General features: G+C 49.4%; 2 protein-coding genes across 11 annotated transcripts; both read left to right on the top strand.

Moving 5' to 3' along the window:
- The first annotated feature begins 238 nt into the window (after positions 1–238).
- asphd2 (aspartate beta-hydroxylase domain containing 2) lies at positions 239–6498 on the top strand. 4 transcript variants are annotated; one of them, XM_046386661.1, is made up of 4 exons: positions 239–1108; positions 2025–3193; positions 3550–3663; positions 3814–6498. In XM_046386661.1, the coding sequence occupies exons 2-4, from the start codon at positions 2329–2331 to the stop codon at positions 3945–3947; spliced, it is 1113 nt and encodes a 370-aa protein (XP_046242617.1). In that variant the 5' UTR covers positions 239–1108; positions 2025–2328; the 3' UTR covers positions 3948–6498. The 4 variants fall into 4 exon arrangements, with proteins under 4 accessions (XP_046242617.1, XP_046242620.1, XP_046242618.1 ...); XM_046386664.1 differs by having other exon boundaries at positions 247–1108; positions 3817–6498; XM_046386662.1 differs by lacking the exon at positions 239–1108 and adding an exon at positions 1115–1325.
- A 989-nt stretch (positions 6499–7487) lies between these two features.
- Positions 7488–16483, top strand: cabp1a (calcium binding protein 1a). Of its 7 annotated transcripts, none has more exons than XM_046386653.1 (8): positions 7488–8928; positions 12644–12784; positions 14287–14317; positions 14410–14553; positions 14664–14773; positions 15168–15242; positions 15313–15385; positions 15475–16483. In XM_046386653.1, exons 1-8 carry the CDS (start codon positions 8203–8205, stop codon positions 15498–15500), a joined length of 1326 nt encoding a protein of 441 aa, XP_046242609.1. In that variant the 5' UTR covers positions 7488–8202; the 3' UTR covers positions 15501–16483. The 7 variants fall into 7 exon arrangements, with proteins under 7 accessions (XP_046242609.1, XP_046242610.1, XP_046242614.1 ...); XM_046386658.1 differs by having other exon boundaries at positions 8793–8928; positions 12601–12784; positions 15475–16477; XM_046386657.1 differs by lacking the exon at positions 7488–8928 and adding an exon at positions 8951–10587 and having other exon boundaries at positions 15475–16476.
- Positions 16484–17571: the final 1088 nt, after the last annotated feature.

The raw sequence follows: 17571 nt of genomic DNA, 5'->3' as shown, positions 1-17571 counted from the left end.
TCTTTCTTACAATCATTATTTTTAATACAGTTAGGTATGTATATATGGAGACGGTTGTAATTACATCAACAATCAACAAGCAAAACATTTCAAAGCAAAAAGAAAATGTAAATGAGAGTTAATTCATTTTTTTTCATTTTGTTAATATTTTTAAATTAAAAGTAAATGGCTCCTCTGCAAAGTGACAGGACACGTCTTTGAACTCGGTGGAAAAATACTCAAAGTTCAGTCCATGTGGTCAAGAAAACTTCAGTGATGTGCAAAGACTTTTCCTTCAGGCAAGTCCAGGCGAGCCGCAGTGCATTTTGGGAAATGCTGTCCTGCAGTTCTGTCTAACAGTAGTCGATGGACGAGCCAAGAGACACACGGAAGAGGGAGGCTCTCAGCTCAGTCAAGTTAGACAGAGACTTCCGGAGCAGTACCGGATATACGGCAGTGCTGCCTTCAAAGTAAAAGAAACGAGTAGCGCTGCAGCTAAAGATTGTTTTCATTGTTGATCAATCTGCCACTTTTTGTCTTAATGATCGATTAATCGTTTTCACAGAGAGCTGGCTCCAAATCAAATGCCAAACAAAGGAGACATACTACTGTTCTTCACACAGGAGACATTTTTTGCTACACTTAGTACTTTTACTGTGAATCCTATCAGTACATTTTACTTTCACCGAAGTAGCATTTTCAGTGCAGGACCTTCACAGTGTGCTGCTTGAGTAAAGGATGTGAGTACGACCGCCACCACTAGCTGTTCTAACAACATCAATATCAGTCGTGATTTTGGTGACCCTGGTTCTGGTATTACTCGATCACAACCAGATCCAGCGAGAGGCTCATGGCCCGTTTCTACGCGCCTCACAAGGCTTTTATTTTGGAAGGTCCGAGCGGAAACACGGTTGCGTATCCGTGCGGCCGCTTGGCGTTGGGTGTCGCTCCTGGTGGAGTATTTACAACAATATTAGCAGCAGGCTGTCGGACGCTGCTGTCGGCTCCTCGCAGACGGAGGGACGAGCGGGTGGACGCGGACTCAGAGCGTCGCTCGGGCGGCTTCCTTCTGCTTTATCCGTCGGTGTGTGATGGCTGCCACTTCGGACTCGTTCCGCGCATTCCGGAGGTATTTCCTATGATGTGGGCGGCTCATATCCGTGTACCTTGTGCACTGCAGTGGTGGTGCGCAGCCTCGCCCGGAGAAACACCTGTGCGCCTCTCCTGTCCGCTGGCCACAGTCATGAATGTTGAGTAGGCACGAATCCACGCAGCGGCACACTGCAAAGCTCTGCGGGGTGTGCGTTACTGAAACCTGACGGCTCGTCGGTGTGCGTGGCGGCGCGGTGAGAATACATGGAGACAGTGGAGGGAACAGGCCGTGTGCGTGTGTGTGTGTGTGTGTGTGTGTTTGGTGGTCAGTGTGTGTTTGTGTGTGGGGGCGTCTTTTTGCTGTCAGACAGGATGTAGCGGAGGGGGGCGGGGGAGGAGGACCTATTGGAGCTGGATTACCCGACCATTTTTGGTGAGGGAGCATCGCGGAGTTGTGATCACAGTTGACGCATTGCACTCTTCGGTCCATCCTCATTATGTAATCAGGCTCATGTAATCCAGCCGCTTCTTTTGATCGATCCCACGGACCACAGCTCACCCCTTTCCTCCCTCCCTCCCCCTCCACGATCCGTTTATGCAGCTCCTGCTGAGCAATCCATGAATGCCAATTATAAGCGTGGGTGGGTATCGGCGCTGTTTAAGTTTACATAATCCACTGTTTAGCGCGCGCGTGTGTGCGTGGTGCGCAGAAACATAAAAGGCAGAGGTTTGTGTTAAATGCAGCAATGACTCATGGTTTTCCAGTGCAGTGCAAGGAGGTGTGTGTGTGTGTGTGTGTGTGTGTGTGTGTGTGTCTGTCAGCAGGTGTGCGTTTACATGATTCCCATCGTGCTGTCAGACTGTGAGGAGGAGCTCCTGTCAGCCCGTCTGATGCCGGCCACAGCATCCTCCTCTCCTCACTCGTCTTTCTCCCCTTCTGTCTTGTTTTGCAGTGAACTGATTACCCTGAGGCGCGGCGTCCGTCTGCATTTGTCTGAAAGAGCGCGAGAGGGAAGCTGCAGAGGAAGCGCACAGCCAGACGCCATGCGAGAAGAAACCCTCCCCGGCCGCAGAGAGCTGAAATGTTAGGAGTGAAGAGCGAGTGTGTCAGATCAGATCAGCACGCTGTTTACGTTAGGCGGGGCGACAGGAGCTGCTCGACACTAACGCCACTCACGCCCCCCGTGGTCGAGACCAGACGTGTTAACTGATCTCTCATCGGTGCTTTTCTCTCCCGGATTCAGCAGCCCGGACAGGATGGAGTGGTCTCTGGAGAATGTGAGGGAGATGGTGGCCGGAGGGATGCAGTCTGTGAGGGAGTGTGAGATCTGTGCGTTCGCCATCGCCATGTGCGTGCTGCTGCTCTTCATGTGGTATTGTTACCGGGTGGGCCGCGAGCACGGCTCCAGCCCTCTGCGCGGGAGGTATCTGGCCGGGCCCGGCCGGATCGGAGGGGTGGTGGGGGGCTTCATGAGTTCAGACTGCCGCGGCAGGGGCAAAGGGAAGCACGGGTCGGTGCTGGAAGAGCAGAACGGCTTCGCTTTCTGCCAGTCACCAGAGTGCTTCCGTTGTACCAGTGCCGGAGAGAGTCTGAACCAGAGGCTCTACCACAGCCTGCAGGATTACGCCAAGCGTTACACCTGGTCAGGTATGGGCAGGGTGCATAAAGGAGTCCGTGACCAGGGCCGATACCTCAACAGCCGACCGACCATCCAACGGCCAGAGGTCTTCTTTCTCCCGGACCTCCCGTCAGCCCCCTTCTTCTCCAGAGAAGTCCAGAGACACGACGTGGAGCTGCTGGAGCAGAGCTTCCCCGCCCTTCTGGCCGAGTTCGAGAGCATCTACCACCAGCCTCCGGCCCGCAGCGGCTCCTCCCTCCCGCCAGGTTGGAAAGCCAACAGCACTCCTCGTGGGCAGTGGTGGACCTACTACCTGGTGAACCAAGGCACCCCGCTGGTTCTTAATGTCAGGAGGTGTCCGCGGGCCTGGAGGGTGCTGGGCCAGCTGCGCACCTTCATCGCCAACAACGTGTTCGGGAACGCCTGCTTCTCCGTGCTGACGCCCGGAGCTCTGATCACCGAGCATTACGGTCCGACTAACGTCAGGCTGCGCTGCCACCTGGGTAAGACAGCCGGCCGTTCACTGAGCCGACACTGATCGAAGCATGCGAGGTCAGCAGCAGATTGAAGTGGAGAGGAGCAGCAGCCATGTGAATCTGCAGCCTCCCGGGTTGTAAAAATGAGTTTTGATTGTTTTCTCTGCACCTGAGCTCTGACTCCGTCTCCGGCTGTGAGGGGCTATAAATAGAGGTGTCTCCTGTGGTGCTGGCACGATCGTTTGTAATGTGCTTGAAGCAGCATGCTGTATTAACACGGGGCTTTTTGCCAGGGATGTGTCACGTGTCGGGTTGCTTAGCAACATAAAATGCTTTTGGACCCATGAAGACACACTGATGCACGTGTTGTTTGTCTCTGGCAGGTCTCAGAGTGCCCCCTTCCTGTGAGCTCGTAGTTGGTGGAGAGCCACAGTGCTGGTCTGAGGGCAGCTGTCTGCTGTTTGATGACTCCTTCCTGCACAGGGCTTTCCACGAGGGTAAGTTATTTGTTTATTTTGCTCTCTGTCCATTTTGTTTACTCCTTTAAGAAGGATTGACCTAAAAATGGTACAACCCAACACTGCTGAAGGAGATCTGTCTGAGGGGACTGTCAGGCGCGGTTCATGAGTCTTCTTTCTTTTTGCCGGCAGGCAGCGCAGAGGACGGCCCCAGGGTGGTCTTCATGGTGGACCTCTGGCACCCCAACGTGGCCGCCGCTGAGAGACAAGCCTTGGACTACATTTTTACTCCAGGCCGCTTAGAGGACAAGGAAGGGAAATAGGTGTGAGTGCGAAACCACGTGGAACCCGGAGACAGATGGCGTTTAGGGAAGTGTTTGTAGGATTGGGGCGCAGCTCGTTCCTGCCTCCACACCAGCTCTCACACTCACTGTGTACATATTCTCATCTCATCCAGTATCTCTCACAACTCTCTGAGCACATGATCAGACATTGGGCCTCTCTCATCAGTCACGTCCATGCTGTCGTCTGTGCGGCCGCCTGCAGCCACACTTGAAAGTACCGGCTCAGTAGGAACACGGTTGTTCACGCAGCCATTTTATCAGTGTGCATTAAAGGAGCAGTTCACCCGGAAATGAGAAATCAGTCACGATCCCCTCAGCCGCGCACTGATGGGAAGTCTGCTGAAGTTTCTTCATCCACAGCCCTCAGCCTCTTCAGCTGTTTAGCAGAAAGCTGTACTTTTACTGTGAAGTTCCAGCAACGTTTTGTGGACAAAGAAACTTCGCCCGAAATGTGAAATGCTCCTTTAATGGCAGGGATTTCTTAGCGTGTTTGTCCTGGTCATTTTGAATCATTGAATGTTCAGTCAGGTTGCGTAGAGATGAGTGATGTTCCCCTCTTTGGGCCACTTCTGAAGAAAATGATTGCTTTAATTGAGATTGTGTGTGCGCCTCGTATGAGTGATGGACGACTCTGTGAGAGCCCAACAGTGATGTGCTGAGCAAACCCTCCACAGGCTGTAGGAGGGTCGCCAGACGCCGGTGGTTTAACCTTTCACTCCACGTCTAACTCGTAGGCTTAATCCTTTTACACTTTCTGCAGCGCCTACGCACGTTTCCACAAGGGCTAAGAAGTTTGATCCTTCAGCTTTTTGCGTCAGTCGGCGTCGTATCCACTCACACTTTTGTCACGATTGTCAGCTGGTTTGCACATTTTTTCATTTCCAAACCTCCCACTTTCAAACTCTTCAAACTGTTTGAGTTTTCATGAATGAGCAGAAATTCTCTCACCTGCAGGGTGGCCACACGTTTTCACTGACTGTATTGTTTATTTACATCAAAATTACTCTGAGCTAAAGCAGAGTGAAAGCTAAGGGCTCGTTGCTACAGTGCTGTTTGACTTTGGCAGGGGCGTGTCCACACCTTTTTACCTGGCGGGGGGGGGGGGGGGCAAGTTGAGCACCCACTTATGCAGGGCTGGCATGAAGTAGAAGAATGACTTGCAATATGTGCATTTAAAAGATTTAAAAATATAAACATTCTGACCAATCACAACACAAAAGAGTGGAGCCCAACAAATATTAAGATCAAAACACAAACCAATAAATAAAATTAAAAAATTACTTTTTTGGGGATAAAACTCTAAAAGGAGGCTACATAAATCTCAAAAACATCTGGCTCAAACTAAAGTCCCGTCTCCCACTTGGAAGACAGCCAATCATACGTGAGGATAATGGGATGACATCTGGGGGGGGCCAGTCAGATTTTGGGGCCCCTTCTGAAGACACCCCTGGATTTTAGGCCTACCGTTCAAGATGTGATCATGAAAATGTTAATCACACACAAGTCAGGGTCGTTCTTCCAGTCCGACTTCAGCCGAGTTTCTTACAGGATGTACAGTTTGGGTTTTTGAGTTATCAAACTTTGATGGATGTCTTAACGTTGAAGACGTTTCTCTCAACAGATTGTCCTTCGTGTGTCTTGATGACGGAGGTCCAATGTCGATCGTGACGTGAATGTTTACAGACGCAGCTAACGTCGTGTCTCCCGCCCGTGTGCTCGTTTGTCCTGCTCCCCTTTGAAAAACCAGTCCTGCTTTCCTGAGACGTGGTTAGAAAAGCACATTTTTAGGTCCCATCGTGTGAGTCGGCCTGTGCTGTGACACCGGAGACGAAGCGTTTTTGGTGAATTTACTAAACTCTTGTAATTTGGTTGTATTTGATATCAGGTTTGTATCTCTGTAAATACGGTTGAGGTCACAAAGTGAACGGTGTGAGATGTTTTGAGGTGATTGTGTTCGATGCTCTAACTACGTCGTCGTCTCTATTTACAGCTGAAGCGATGGCGTTTGATTCTCTGTTCTCGAATGAAACCATTTTGATAGATGACATTTGTAGATTGTGTAAAATGTTTCTGAAGTACTCTCTCTGTTGTTCTGTGACGTGTTTCTTTTGACTCACTCTGTAATTCTGCAGCTCCACGTGGCGTCCATTATTAAAGCCACAGTCTTTGATTGCTCAGCAGCACTTCGTGGGTATACGTGCACAGACTAAAATGAAAATGAATCTTCAGCAGCTTTTCAGGTCCATCGCAATCCAAGACACCCGCCGATTCAAATCTGATGTTTACAAAAGTGTGACTATTTGCGAGCTGTCCACGACGGCGGACGCCAGTCGCACTGAGCTGTCCGTGGTGAGGTTGAGACTGAAGAGTGCTGTTAATCGCTCCCAAAGCATCGGCTTGGCATCGACAGAATGTGGTGGGGCAGCCATTTTGTTTACCTGTGATGAAGGATTTGTCCTTCAGCACTTTCCTGTGTGGATTTTGAACAGTATTTCTGTACATTTAATAAATGGTCGAGTGTCTTATTTAACCAGCTGTTGTCACACGTGTCACTTTTACAGCAGTGGGAAGTAACTGAGCATGTTCAGTCACTTCAGTGGACGTTTCCACTTTATGTTGCTTCATCAAATCCAATTGACTGAGAAATCAGGTTGACCTCATAAAAATTCAACATACAAATATAAAACTTATAAGCACATTAATGTACAATACATTCAGTAATGCTGTCAGCAGTCAGAAATCACACACAGTCGCTGCTCCGAGGCTCCTCGACGTTTCACTTTTCAGCAAAACGTTCCCCTTCAGCCTCATGTTTACGAGTCGGTTTCTCAGTCTCAGTGTGAACGTGTTGATTTCCACGGATCAGACGGTCCTGGGAGCTTCGGTGCAGACCTGAGCTGTATTAAAGATATGCAGGCAGTTTGTCCAGACAGGCTTCGTAAATAAATGAGATACTCGGAGGTCGATATTTACTCCATTATGTTTATTTTCCACTTACAGTCACTTGTTTCTTTCCATGTCAACAAACCCGACATGCGTGATGCAGCGCTGTGCTGCTAATCTACACAGCAGAACACAAATGGACACACACATTCATCCAGTGGTGATAACAACAGAATAATATTCTACATGATTCTGATTTTCCTGGTAATTCATCTGTTTTACTTAAGGAACATTTTGAATTCAGGATGTTTACTTGGACTGTGGTATTTGTACTGCGTAAAAGACCAGAGTATTTTGTCCACCAACAGGACGTCCTGTATGTCCTTTGGTCCATTAATGAAAGTGCTGTCTCACACTGAACACTGAAACCAGTTGAAGCTGAGCACAGCACCTGCAGTTTCACAGTCGTGACACAGGGGGGCGCACAGACGCGCACTGATTGACTTCCTCAGCGGTTTCCTGTCAGACCTGCAGGGCCCCTGGAGGACGTGAAGCCAGAAGCACCGACATCCTGTTAAACAAAGCAGTCTGTCTGTCCCCACACAAACCCGCCGCACTGGGGGGAGTGTCCAGGTGTTTCCTCACCTGGATGAGGGACATGATGATGCCAGTAATCACCGGGAACAGCAGAATTCATGTAGACAGACTCTGCGCTGCTTTTTGTTTCAGTGTCAGCTCTGAATTACCACAGCAGTGCTTGTTCATGTGCTGACCGTTTACATGTCGCACAGGTGTGTGAGGACCCTCCTCTGATGGCGTGGAATGTCAGGCACGCGCAGAAACGTCATGAAACGTGTCTCTGATGAGCTGTGGCTCATGAGCTCCGCGAGGCGCAGGAAAGTTCAGTTTCACTTGTGAGATGTCATGTGCTTTCAGATTCCGTTCATTTCGTGGCTGTTGCGATGATTTTGTGATCAGAAGACCGGAAAGCAGACAGAATTTGAAAACGTTGCTTCATCCGTGTGGACTCCGCGCTCTTACGTTCCTCCTACACGAGAAGTTTATACCTTACAACCGTCCACACCCACGTCGCAGCCGCGGTGCCAGAGAGCAGAATCCACATCAATGAAAAGGTGACGCGCTCCGCAGCGACGTGTGTGCCGCTCCGCTCCGCCGTCTGCGCGTTCCTGCCGCGCTGCCGCACAGCCATCGAGCGGTGAAATGTGGCCGAACTCACCGCTGGCAGCCTCTGCTGTGCTAATGTGGGTCGACAATGGAGAGAAATGGAGAGAAATGGGTGTATGATGTCGATGGTAAACCCGCCGAGACAGACTAGAGCAGATCCGCAGCAATGAGCTCCTCCTTTCCAAAATCGGAATCCACGACCTCCTTACTGAAATCGTCCTCGGCGGCCAGGAGACCAGCACACCTCCCCGAACGCACAGCGGAAAGCCGGAGAAGTCAGCATCACCATCAGCACCAGCATCACCACCGTCCCGCCGCACTCCACAGCAGCAGCAAAGCCGAGGACTCCTTCTGGTCGGCCGAGTGCGACATCAGTGCCCGGAGACCCCTGTGCCATCCGTCCCTCATCGGCAGCCAGGACAGTAGTAACGAAGCAGCCGCTCGGGGCAAGTGTAAGTCACATGCTCCTCAAGTTCCCGACCCGCCGGAGCCGAACGGCGAGGCGGGCCGAGGTGTGAGGGAGCGCTGCAGGTCGTCCAAACCCACACACCGGCACCACAACCGCAGGAAGCAGCACCGGGAGGACCGTCCAGCGGCCGCAGGACCACCTGAACACGAGCATCCGCGCCGCTGCCACGCGCACCCCCGCCCGGTCCCCAGGGTGCCCTCTCTGTCGGACAGCAACGACGACAGGGCTCCCCTCTGCGAGCCCAGGGGCCACAAAGGGGCCAGTTTGACTAATAGCGGCGGTCAGGTCAGCAGTCCATCCCCGTCCTCCTGCTCCCTGGTCCCGCTGTCCAGCAGGTCCTCTCGCCGCTCTCGGAGGTCCAGTGCTGCGTCTTCTGCATCTGATATAAATTTACGCACCATCCTCAACTCGCTGTTTGGGCAGGTAAGGCTCCGGGGGGTCAGGGAGCTGCTAAACATGATTTTTATCTGAATTAAAGCACAGCTGGCAAGCTGGTTAAATACATTTGAGAGGTTTTATGGTGTGAGGTGCGGGAGGTTCCTGGAAATGAAGCCCAAACCCAAATCAGCAGCCAGTTTGATGACACCACTCATCTAAAAGGCAGGTAATTTGTCAGTGTTGGACTGTGTCTCCTGACTCCGCTCTTTACAACCAGTACACATCAATGTGCTGCAGGTGGTTTCTGGACAGACTGTGGAGGGACGATCGCTTCTTATGTAAGCCGTGAATGCAGTCCTCCCTCCTACAGAGCTTCTCAATCAGCCAGCCCTTTCTCACTGGAGTGGACGTGTCCTGCCTCAGAGCGGAGGAAGTCTCTCCTGTGCTGATGTGTGTTTGGTCAGAGACAAAGGCAACCACAATCCCCCTGATGCCCCTGGAGGTTCTGTAGTGAGACCCAAACCAAAGCTCAACGGGTTCCTCGCAGAACTGCTCCCCGCTGCCTGATAATGTGGTGTTTACTGAGACCGCGTTTCCAGCATGGGCCTCAGAAGTTTCCATGTGGAGTGTTTGTATTTCACTCTGATCGTGAATCAGGAGGTGATTTATGTAAGCTGCCGAGTTGGGAAGCTCTCGGTGGTGAAACGGACTCGGTTTGCGAACACAGAGATGATCCGTTGTGGCTGGAAGAGAAACATCTTGTAGTACTTCCACTATGAAAGCCCGTTCTACAAATAACCCGTGAGTCAGTCTGAGAGCAGCTCTGTGAAAACATTAGCGTGACCTGAAGAAGGTCTTCGATGAGACAGCTCGATGGAGAGGTCAGTGACAGGCAGGATTCGAGGGACACTCGCAGCGCCTTCGCCGTCTCGTCTCCACAACGGGTTCAGAGTAAACGGGAGGTTTCACTGCCGTGGGTGACCCTCACACGAGACTCGTTTTCACTCTTATGCCATTAACATTCGTTTCACTGCAGAAGCTGGACTGAGGAGCGTCTGCACTCTGTTTCTCTGTGGTGGCTGCTGGAGGTCAGCCTGACCTTGTGTTCGCCTGCAGAGGGCAGAGGATGATGTGTGGGGGTGTGAGGCTGCAAAAACACACAAAGAAATATAAAGTATGAGTCGATGGGTCATCAGCCTGGATGATTATCTGATCCAACATTCAGCATTTTTACAGTTATCAGATACGTTTTTTTGTCCGATGGCTGATGATTTCATTTAAAAATGTGCCACTCGACGTCCTGCCAACTCTATCTGATTGGTTACAGGTCACGAGTAAGAGTCCATCACTGAGAGCCTATCAGTGTTGGTCTTGGAAAGCGCAGTAAGCTAAGCTAGCAGCTACATGAGGTGAAGCTTCACTACACTGAGAGAAGCTAAGCTAAGCTAAGCTAAGGTGAGCTACAGCCACCAGCTTCACCTCAGTGATCAGTTAAACTGCCAGTCAAACAGATTGGCAGCTCTTAGTTAAACAGTAAGCTGTGCTGTGAGCTACCGTCGCTGCAAACCAGAGCAGCAGAAGAAGAACGACCCCGACACCCTCAGGATCAGCTTCTCTTCGTCTTCACCTTCTGCCAGATGTCCTCGCATCTCGCCGTCTGCTGCAGCAGAGACGTCATAGGCTTCAGTGCAGGCGATTCGTGAGGTATGTCGCCGTCACGCAGACCAAACCCTCAGGAAGAGCGCCGGACTCAGACACAGTGGCCAAACTTTGTAACTGCAATGTCACATGACGAGCACAAAAAAGACTTTTACCCATAAGTCTGCACTGTGAAAGAAGCAACCTCCAACTCGTTTCACTGATCAGAATTCAGTTTGGTCTGAAAACATTTCTAAAATGTAAAAGATTAGCTTTGCAGAAGGCTAAACCAGAAGTTAGCCGCTCGGTCAGAGGAAGTCTCTACTGCACATGCTCTGTGGGCCACACGGTGACAAACCCGTATGAAACATCCAGGAAGCAGCAGCTCCCATAAGAACGAACAGGTCCCCGTCTCCAACGCTGTGTCCTCGTTCTTCCTTTATAACGTCCATGACACACACACACACGCACACACACACACACACACACACGACCACGACCGTACGGCGGTGACATCACGTACTGATCCTCCAGCAGCAACTCCAAACGCTGCCACTGAGCTATCAGATGGATGCAGTGGACTAAAGATTAGAGTACTGGCCCTCAAAGTGTAGTGGAGTGGAAGTACAGAGTAGCAGAAAATGCACATACTCAGGTTCAAGTAGCTAACCGATGTACTGAAGTGCAGCACTTGAGTATGTGTACTTAGTTACATTCCATCGCTGTTTATTCTCAATGATGACACACTGCAAATGTATATCAGTTCTGAATATCTCTTATCAGTCTCTCTGATTACCAACAGTCACGAGTGGCTGTAATAAGAACGTGTGGGTCAAGCTGTAATCTAAAGTCTGACACGTGAACTGAAATGCAGCTGTGGAGGTTGTGATCCGGCGCCTCGGAGAGACTGCGACTGCAGCCGCCGAGGGCTGTAAATGGGTCATCACACAGTGTTCCTGTAAACCTGCCTGGTGCAGACTTTCACAGCTTAAAACAGCAAACTCCTCACTAAGTGTGTGTGGCCCTGAAGCAGAGGTCACCTGTCAGGTGCACGCAGCAGTTAGTAAGAGATTTTCCAGCTGGAAAAGCTTGCTTATCTTTATGTTTGCTGCCTGTGAATTTGTGCTGAATTGTCTGCGTTGGTTCAGCGTGACAGTCGGGTGAAATATGTGACAGACCACCATGTGGTCGGCTTCCTCTCCTTTAATAGGCATAATGCTGTTTCCCTCCTTGGTCCGCTTCCTCTCTCTCGTTTAGCCTCTGTCTGACTCTGTGACTGTCCTGTCGGTGCTCTTTACTGTTCATTTCAGATCTTACAGCTCAGGGCTCTGTGTTTTTTCAGCCAGCTTTGGGTTCGTATTCCAGCCTTCATGGATCTTGCTGAAACCAGAGTTTGCAGCCCTCTCAAAATCCAAACTGCAGGCTTAACAGAGAAGAAGTTCTCATGGTCCTTTTTGGTGCCTCTTGTCTCCTTTGGAATGGGAAACTGCTTAGACTGGCCTGTGACGACGGTAGGACTGCTGTCAGTGTGACGCTCGGAAATGTCGGGTAGTATTTTGCATAGCCGTGTGTGGTTTGCGTTCGTTCTTTCTGCTCGGACTCGCGCAGGACGTCGCTGAAGTCAGTCGAGAAGATTCAGAGTTCATCGTGTTTTTGCGGGACACGTCTTTACAAAGACTCTCATAATCTGCATGTGTCACGATTACTGTGTTAAATGTTGGTGGTCTGCAGCAGAAATCCCTTAGTGCTCGTAGTTTGGCTTCAGACTTCAGGTGTGCCACCTGTTCTCTGCAAAGCGGCCGACCGTGTGTCGCCTCGGTGCTTGAGCTCGTCTCTTCTCTGCTTCAGAGTGTGTTTACTGCTCCTGTGACAGTGTGCAGGTGTGAGGCGCCGGTCCCCACAACGTGGCAAGTAAACTGTGATGAACGATGAGGGGAAAGTTGGCAACATGCTGCTTTATGGATGCGCTCACCTTTCTGCTGTCTGTTTTCATACTTCCCTCATTGTTGCCACACACTTGTACGCAGAGTTCTGTTTTAAAGCTCTCCACGTGTATCTGTGTTCCACTCTGCTCCGAAGCTGCTTCAGATCTTTAACACTGTCTCTGCACCCCTCTGGAAAGATGCTCCGGGATGCTGAGAGGAGACTCAGAGGGCAGACGGGCCAGGCAGGGTATCCCTATCAGGGCTCCATGGCACAAAACTGTGCTCTGGTGAGCAACATACTGGGGCAAACCTGTGTCTTCCCGAGTAAAGGCAAAGCTGTACGTAAGTGTGGACAAACGTCCAGTTTCATTTGCATCTCTTTGTATTTCTGTCAGCGTTACAGCTAACCTGTAGAGCAGTTCTGTCATTAGCAAGCAAGCTGCCACAGCAGCCCTTTCAGTTATTTTATATCACAATATTTTCCGCTCCTGCTGCCTTGGACTCGTATGTTGCCAGCTGTCAGTAGGGAACGCGCCTGTTTGGAAAATGACGAGCTCACAAATGATACAGCAGAGTTGTGGAGCTTATGCAGAAATAATTTTCTTGTGAGTACGACGAATACAACACGTCAGATCAGCCGTTTCCAACAGGTGTCACTGTTATTGTCAAGTCAAACAGGTGATGCAGAGCACCTTTGTCCCACTGGCTGCTTCTCACAGATACACATCAGTTTGTTTTGTTCTTGGATTTGTGGATTTGTTTTTGTTAAAGAAATATTTTGGGACGTGTCTGTCCGCTGTGTCAGTTGGTTTAGCTTAGCTTAGCTCCAAAGCACAGCTAGCCTGTGTTTGTTCGAAGGTAACAAACACACTGCACATCTCGTTTCTTTGATCTGAGCTAAAGCTGAACTGTAAAAATGCTGTGGTTTTAAAGGTGCAATTTGAAAGACATGGATACGATTATGGTGAAAAACATTTAAAAAATTAAATTAGCATGCTAAGCAGCTAACTCCTGGCCGTCCTATCTGTTTGCCCTTCTTTTCACTCTTTGTGCTAAGCTAAGCTATGCGGGCAACTTGCAGTAGCTTCATTCATGTTCACCACACAGACATGCGAGTGGTACTGAGCTTCTCATTGTCAGAAAGAGAGTAAATAAGCACACTTCCTCTTCCTTTAAGAGCCACTTCCTGTTACTCAGTTACATCTGCGCCGTCCACTGCTCACATCTCACATATTCTTGTCATATCCAGCAGAAACAGCAGAGAAAACCGATCAGGTTGACTTGATGATTGATGGCTGATGGACTGAGGTGGCGTTGGACTCGCTGGCTCTTGTGCCTCGTGTGTTTTACATGTCAGTGGTTCCGGTCGGACATTTCGGCGGGCCTGACGTCAGCGCTCAGTGTTTTGTTTAGACTTCCCACTGCTGCTGTGTTAACCCCTGAGGGTTCTGGGATACATCTGCCTCTCGCTCTGCCCTTTAAAGGTTGCATTCATTGTAAGCAAGCGCTAAAAAAATAGAAAGAGTCACATTCTTCTGTGAACTCGAGGGTTATGGTTCCCAGTCAGGCTTGGTAGGAACCGGCCTATTTATACCAGGAGGTTTTGTCATCGAGATGTGAGGTTGTTTCAGTCTACTGTTAACATCTCTTACTGTTAGGAGGCTGAGGACTGTTATGGAGAAGGTCGCTCATTTAGGCGTGGACGTCACTCGCCCCACAGCGTTGCCAGCGGTGTGTTTACGTGTGGTTCACACAGTGTGTTTGTTGAGACGTGTGATCGTGCTGCTTTCACGTGTGGCGACTTTGTACTGACCAATGATTAAATGTTTTTCCTTTCCAGGACAGAGAGCTGCGGCCAGAGGAAATGGACGGTGAGTTTTTCCGCCATGTTCTCTCTTTCTTTACCAGCTACGCTTCAGTTTGTTTTAGAGTGTCAAACAAGACTCCTGCTGTTGCTCGACAGAGTTGCGGGATGCTTTCAAAGAGTTTGACAAGGACAAAGACGGCTTCATCAGCTGTAAAGACCTCGGAAACTGCATGAGAACCATGGGATACATGCCCACTGAAATGGAGCTGATTGAACTGAGCCAGCAGATAAACATGAACTGTGAGGACTTCACTGTCTCATGTATTAGTACATATACTGTATATCATGAAATATATCTGAGCTCTGTATGTGTACTGTGGTTTGAAACTCCAAAATCTCTTTTTCTGAAGTGGGAGGTCATGTTGATTTCGAGGATTTTGTTGAGCTGATGGGCCCAAAACTCCTCGCCGAAACTGCGGACATGATCGGAATAAAGGAACTTAAAGACGCCTTCAGAGAGGTGAGAGCGTCTGGATTCAAATGTCGCCCAGCTGTCAGAGTAACTGTTGCTACCTTACAGTTCTGCTAACCCGGGATTGTGTTGAAACTTGCATTTTATGTTGTGGCGGCGTTGCGTTTAAGGTCTGATCAGGTTTAAAACCACACTCAGTTAACATAAGGGAAAGAGGTCTTTCTGTTCAAGTCGCTCGCAGGGAGTCTGAACGTCAGCTCGTGTAATCTGAACGTGATCTGACCTGTGCCTTAGAAATGTTCATGTGATACGTATGAAACTTTGCAGGGACGAACTGTGCCAACGTTTCATTCTGGCTGCTGGGCTTCCGGAGCTTTGGTGGTGAGATTTTTACTGTCTGTTTTTCCTTTTTTAATCTCGTTCCTGTGCTGTCGGTTCGCAGTTCGACACAAACGGAGACGGGGCCATCAGCACGTCGGAGCTCCGAGACGCGATGAGGAAGCTGTTGGGCCAACAGGTGAGAGCTCAGAGAACTGAGAGTCCGTGAACCTTCCCTGTGAGAATACTCACCAACCTTTTGTTCCCAGGTGGGCCTAAAGGAAGTGGAAGATATCCTGAGGGATGTTGACCTAAATGGAGACGGGCTCGTTGACTTTGAAGGTAAATCACCTCATAAAAATGACCCGTTTGTGGTTTGCGGTGTGGAGTTCAGTGTTGCACTTTGTCATTCTCTTCCTCTCTTTTCGCAGAGTTTGTGCGAATGATGTCTCGCTGAGATGGTAAAATGAGCGATCCGAATGTGAAGCCGAGTCCTTCGCTTTACTCGAGGACACGCCGAGATCTCTGAGCCGCCCGAATCTGAATGACACTGGAATTAAAACTCCTTGAATGTTACGAAGCGAGGAGTCAACTCACACTTTGAGTCAATAAGTGTTCTTCCTGAAAAGTCTCCAGTTCAACTGAGGCAGAATTCGCTGTAGCCTAGCTGATGATTGTCCAACTTACGTTCTTGCACTTTAATCCTCACTAAATAACTTTGTGTGTATATAGGTCATGTGGTGTCTTGTCCCGTCGCCTCTGATAGTCAGGAGGAGGCAGTGAAAGCCTGTGGAGGAGCTCAGCACAGAGCTGAACACGTCAGTACGTCTGAACGCAGTGTGTGTTATGTGAGAAGCTGTTAGTGGACTGTCCTCCGTGTGTCATTGAGGTTCCACCCAGGAACCCGTGTGGCAATATAACACCTGTATTGTAGCTGTGTGACCATCTGTGATTCCTCGCTGTGCCAGTTCAGTCCCATGAAAGCATCACTGCCCGTAAGGACGAGGCAGAACAATGAAACACACTTCACGAACGTTCCTCGCTGCAGTTGAGACTCTACAAAGCTCTCTTTCCCAAACCCAAACCAAAGTGCTGGCCGACGCTGGCCTGGCCTGTGCAGCCACCGTGAGCCGCTGAGGCCCCCAGACCCCCGTCACGTTAGGACAGACGTGTGTGAAGTGGACGGCCGTGATCGTGTCCTACCTGTACTGTATGTCAGCGTCACTATGATTGTAGTTGTGATAACGTTCCACACGTCGGTGTTGTCAGTCATTTTTATGCATGCCAAAGAGAGAAATTTATGAAATTCAGTATGCACACATTTTAATTTTTGTCTAACAAAGTAAAATATTTCATCAAATTCATGTAGAAAAATAAAAGGTGTTTACATTTGAGACTCTTTTCCTGTGGTGACGTGACCAGAGAAACTCCAGGCGTAATGTTATAGAAGATTGTTCCAGTTTGTGAGTTAGCCATGAAGTTTTCTTATCGGCCTTAAATTTCATGCTGTGACAGATGATGTCAAAATGTCATTATCAGTACGTTAGCTTAGCACAGCGTGCTGTCAGTGCATGTCTTGAGGACAAGTCATCTTAGAATATCTAGTATTGGGTCAGCTTTACTCTGCGGAGACATCAGTGTGCAGCAGCTCTAAATAGCTGCATGACTAACTTAGCTTTAAGGGCATCTTTTTATACTACAAACATAACTATTAGTTAGACACATTAGTAAAGACATGTCAGAGCGTCAGACTGCATGTGTAAACTGCATCCCAAAGAGACACGGTTGTTATTTGTGTAGCGGCGACGGACAGTATTTACGCACTTTCCTTCAAACTGAGCGGCTGCAGTCTTTGCATTTCGCTGCTGCTGCTCAAACTTTTCAGTAACAGTTAAGGTGACAGACGTTCATGAGAAAGAAGCAGATTTCAAAGAGGAAGAAGGGGGGGTTTTGCAGGCACACAGCAACACCCATGAGAGATTTGCATGGTGTTACATGCTGCCTCTGGGCCACACACTCAGCAAATGTCTGTCCATATGTTTATGCAAAGCATGCGCTGGAAACATCAAGGGTTGGTAGGAGTTTCCTGTAAATTTATTGCAAATACTGACAGATCCACAGCACCATCTGCCAGGCTACCTGTGCGCCACAGAAGACCACGTGTTTGCATTATTTTAATGATGAGGACATTTCAACGCACGTTCTCAGACGCTGTGTTACTTATAAACATTCAGAACACACCTGTCACCCATAGAGGTATGGTTGTTGCCATAGCAACCGTCTTCAGTCACTCCTTTCTGGTCAACCTTGTGCGCGCTGCGTTGGACTCTCCTGATTGGACGAGACTCGGACCGTACCATACCGGAAGAAGGGGGGCGGGCGTGAGTCTTTCTTAAAGAGCACGTGTAACATTACTAGAATTTTTAAAAATACATTTCAGACCCCAGAATAATAATGTAGGAAATCTAATGCCGATTACTTTTGGTAGTGAGAGTGAATAAAGCTGGTGGTTGACTTGAACCTGGTCA

The sequence above is a fragment of the Scatophagus argus genome, chromosome 4, assembly GCF_020382885.2.
Source record: "Scatophagus argus isolate fScaArg1 chromosome 4, fScaArg1.pri, whole genome shotgun sequence".
In the NCBI taxonomy this organism is placed as follows: Eukaryota; Metazoa; Chordata; class Actinopteri; family Scatophagidae; genus Scatophagus; species Scatophagus argus.
Note: the sequence above shows the minus strand (reverse complement) of the source record. Positions and strands in the feature narration are given on the sequence as shown.

What these genes read in the sequence shown, in the direction of transcription:
- asphd2 (XM_046386661.1), top strand. Translation starts at nt 2,329, where the DNA reads ATGGAGTGGTCTCTGGAGAATGTGAGGGAGATGGTGGCCGGAGGGATG. An exon ending in CAGGCTGCGCTGCCACCTGG is followed by an intron (nt 3,194 to 3,549) that starts GTAAGACAGCCG and finishes TGTCTCTGGCAG; the next exon opens with GTCTCAGAGTGCCCCCTTCC. An exon ending in GCACAGGGCTTTCCACGAGG is followed by an intron (nt 3,664 to 3,813) that starts GTAAGTTATTTG and finishes TCTTTTTGCCGG; the next exon opens with CAGGCAGCGCAGAGGACGGC.
- cabp1a (XM_046386653.1), top strand. Translation starts at nt 8,203, where the DNA reads ATGAGCTCCTCCTTTCCAAAATCGGAATCCACGACCTCCTTACTGAAA. An exon ending in CCAGCAGATAAACATGAACT is followed by an intron (nt 14,554 to 14,663) that starts GTGAGGACTTCA and finishes CTTTTTCTGAAG; the next exon opens with TGGGAGGTCATGTTGATTTC. An exon ending in CGGGCTCGTTGACTTTGAAG is followed by an intron (nt 15,386 to 15,474) that starts GTAAATCACCTC and finishes CTCTTTTCGCAG; the next exon opens with AGTTTGTGCGAATGATGTCT.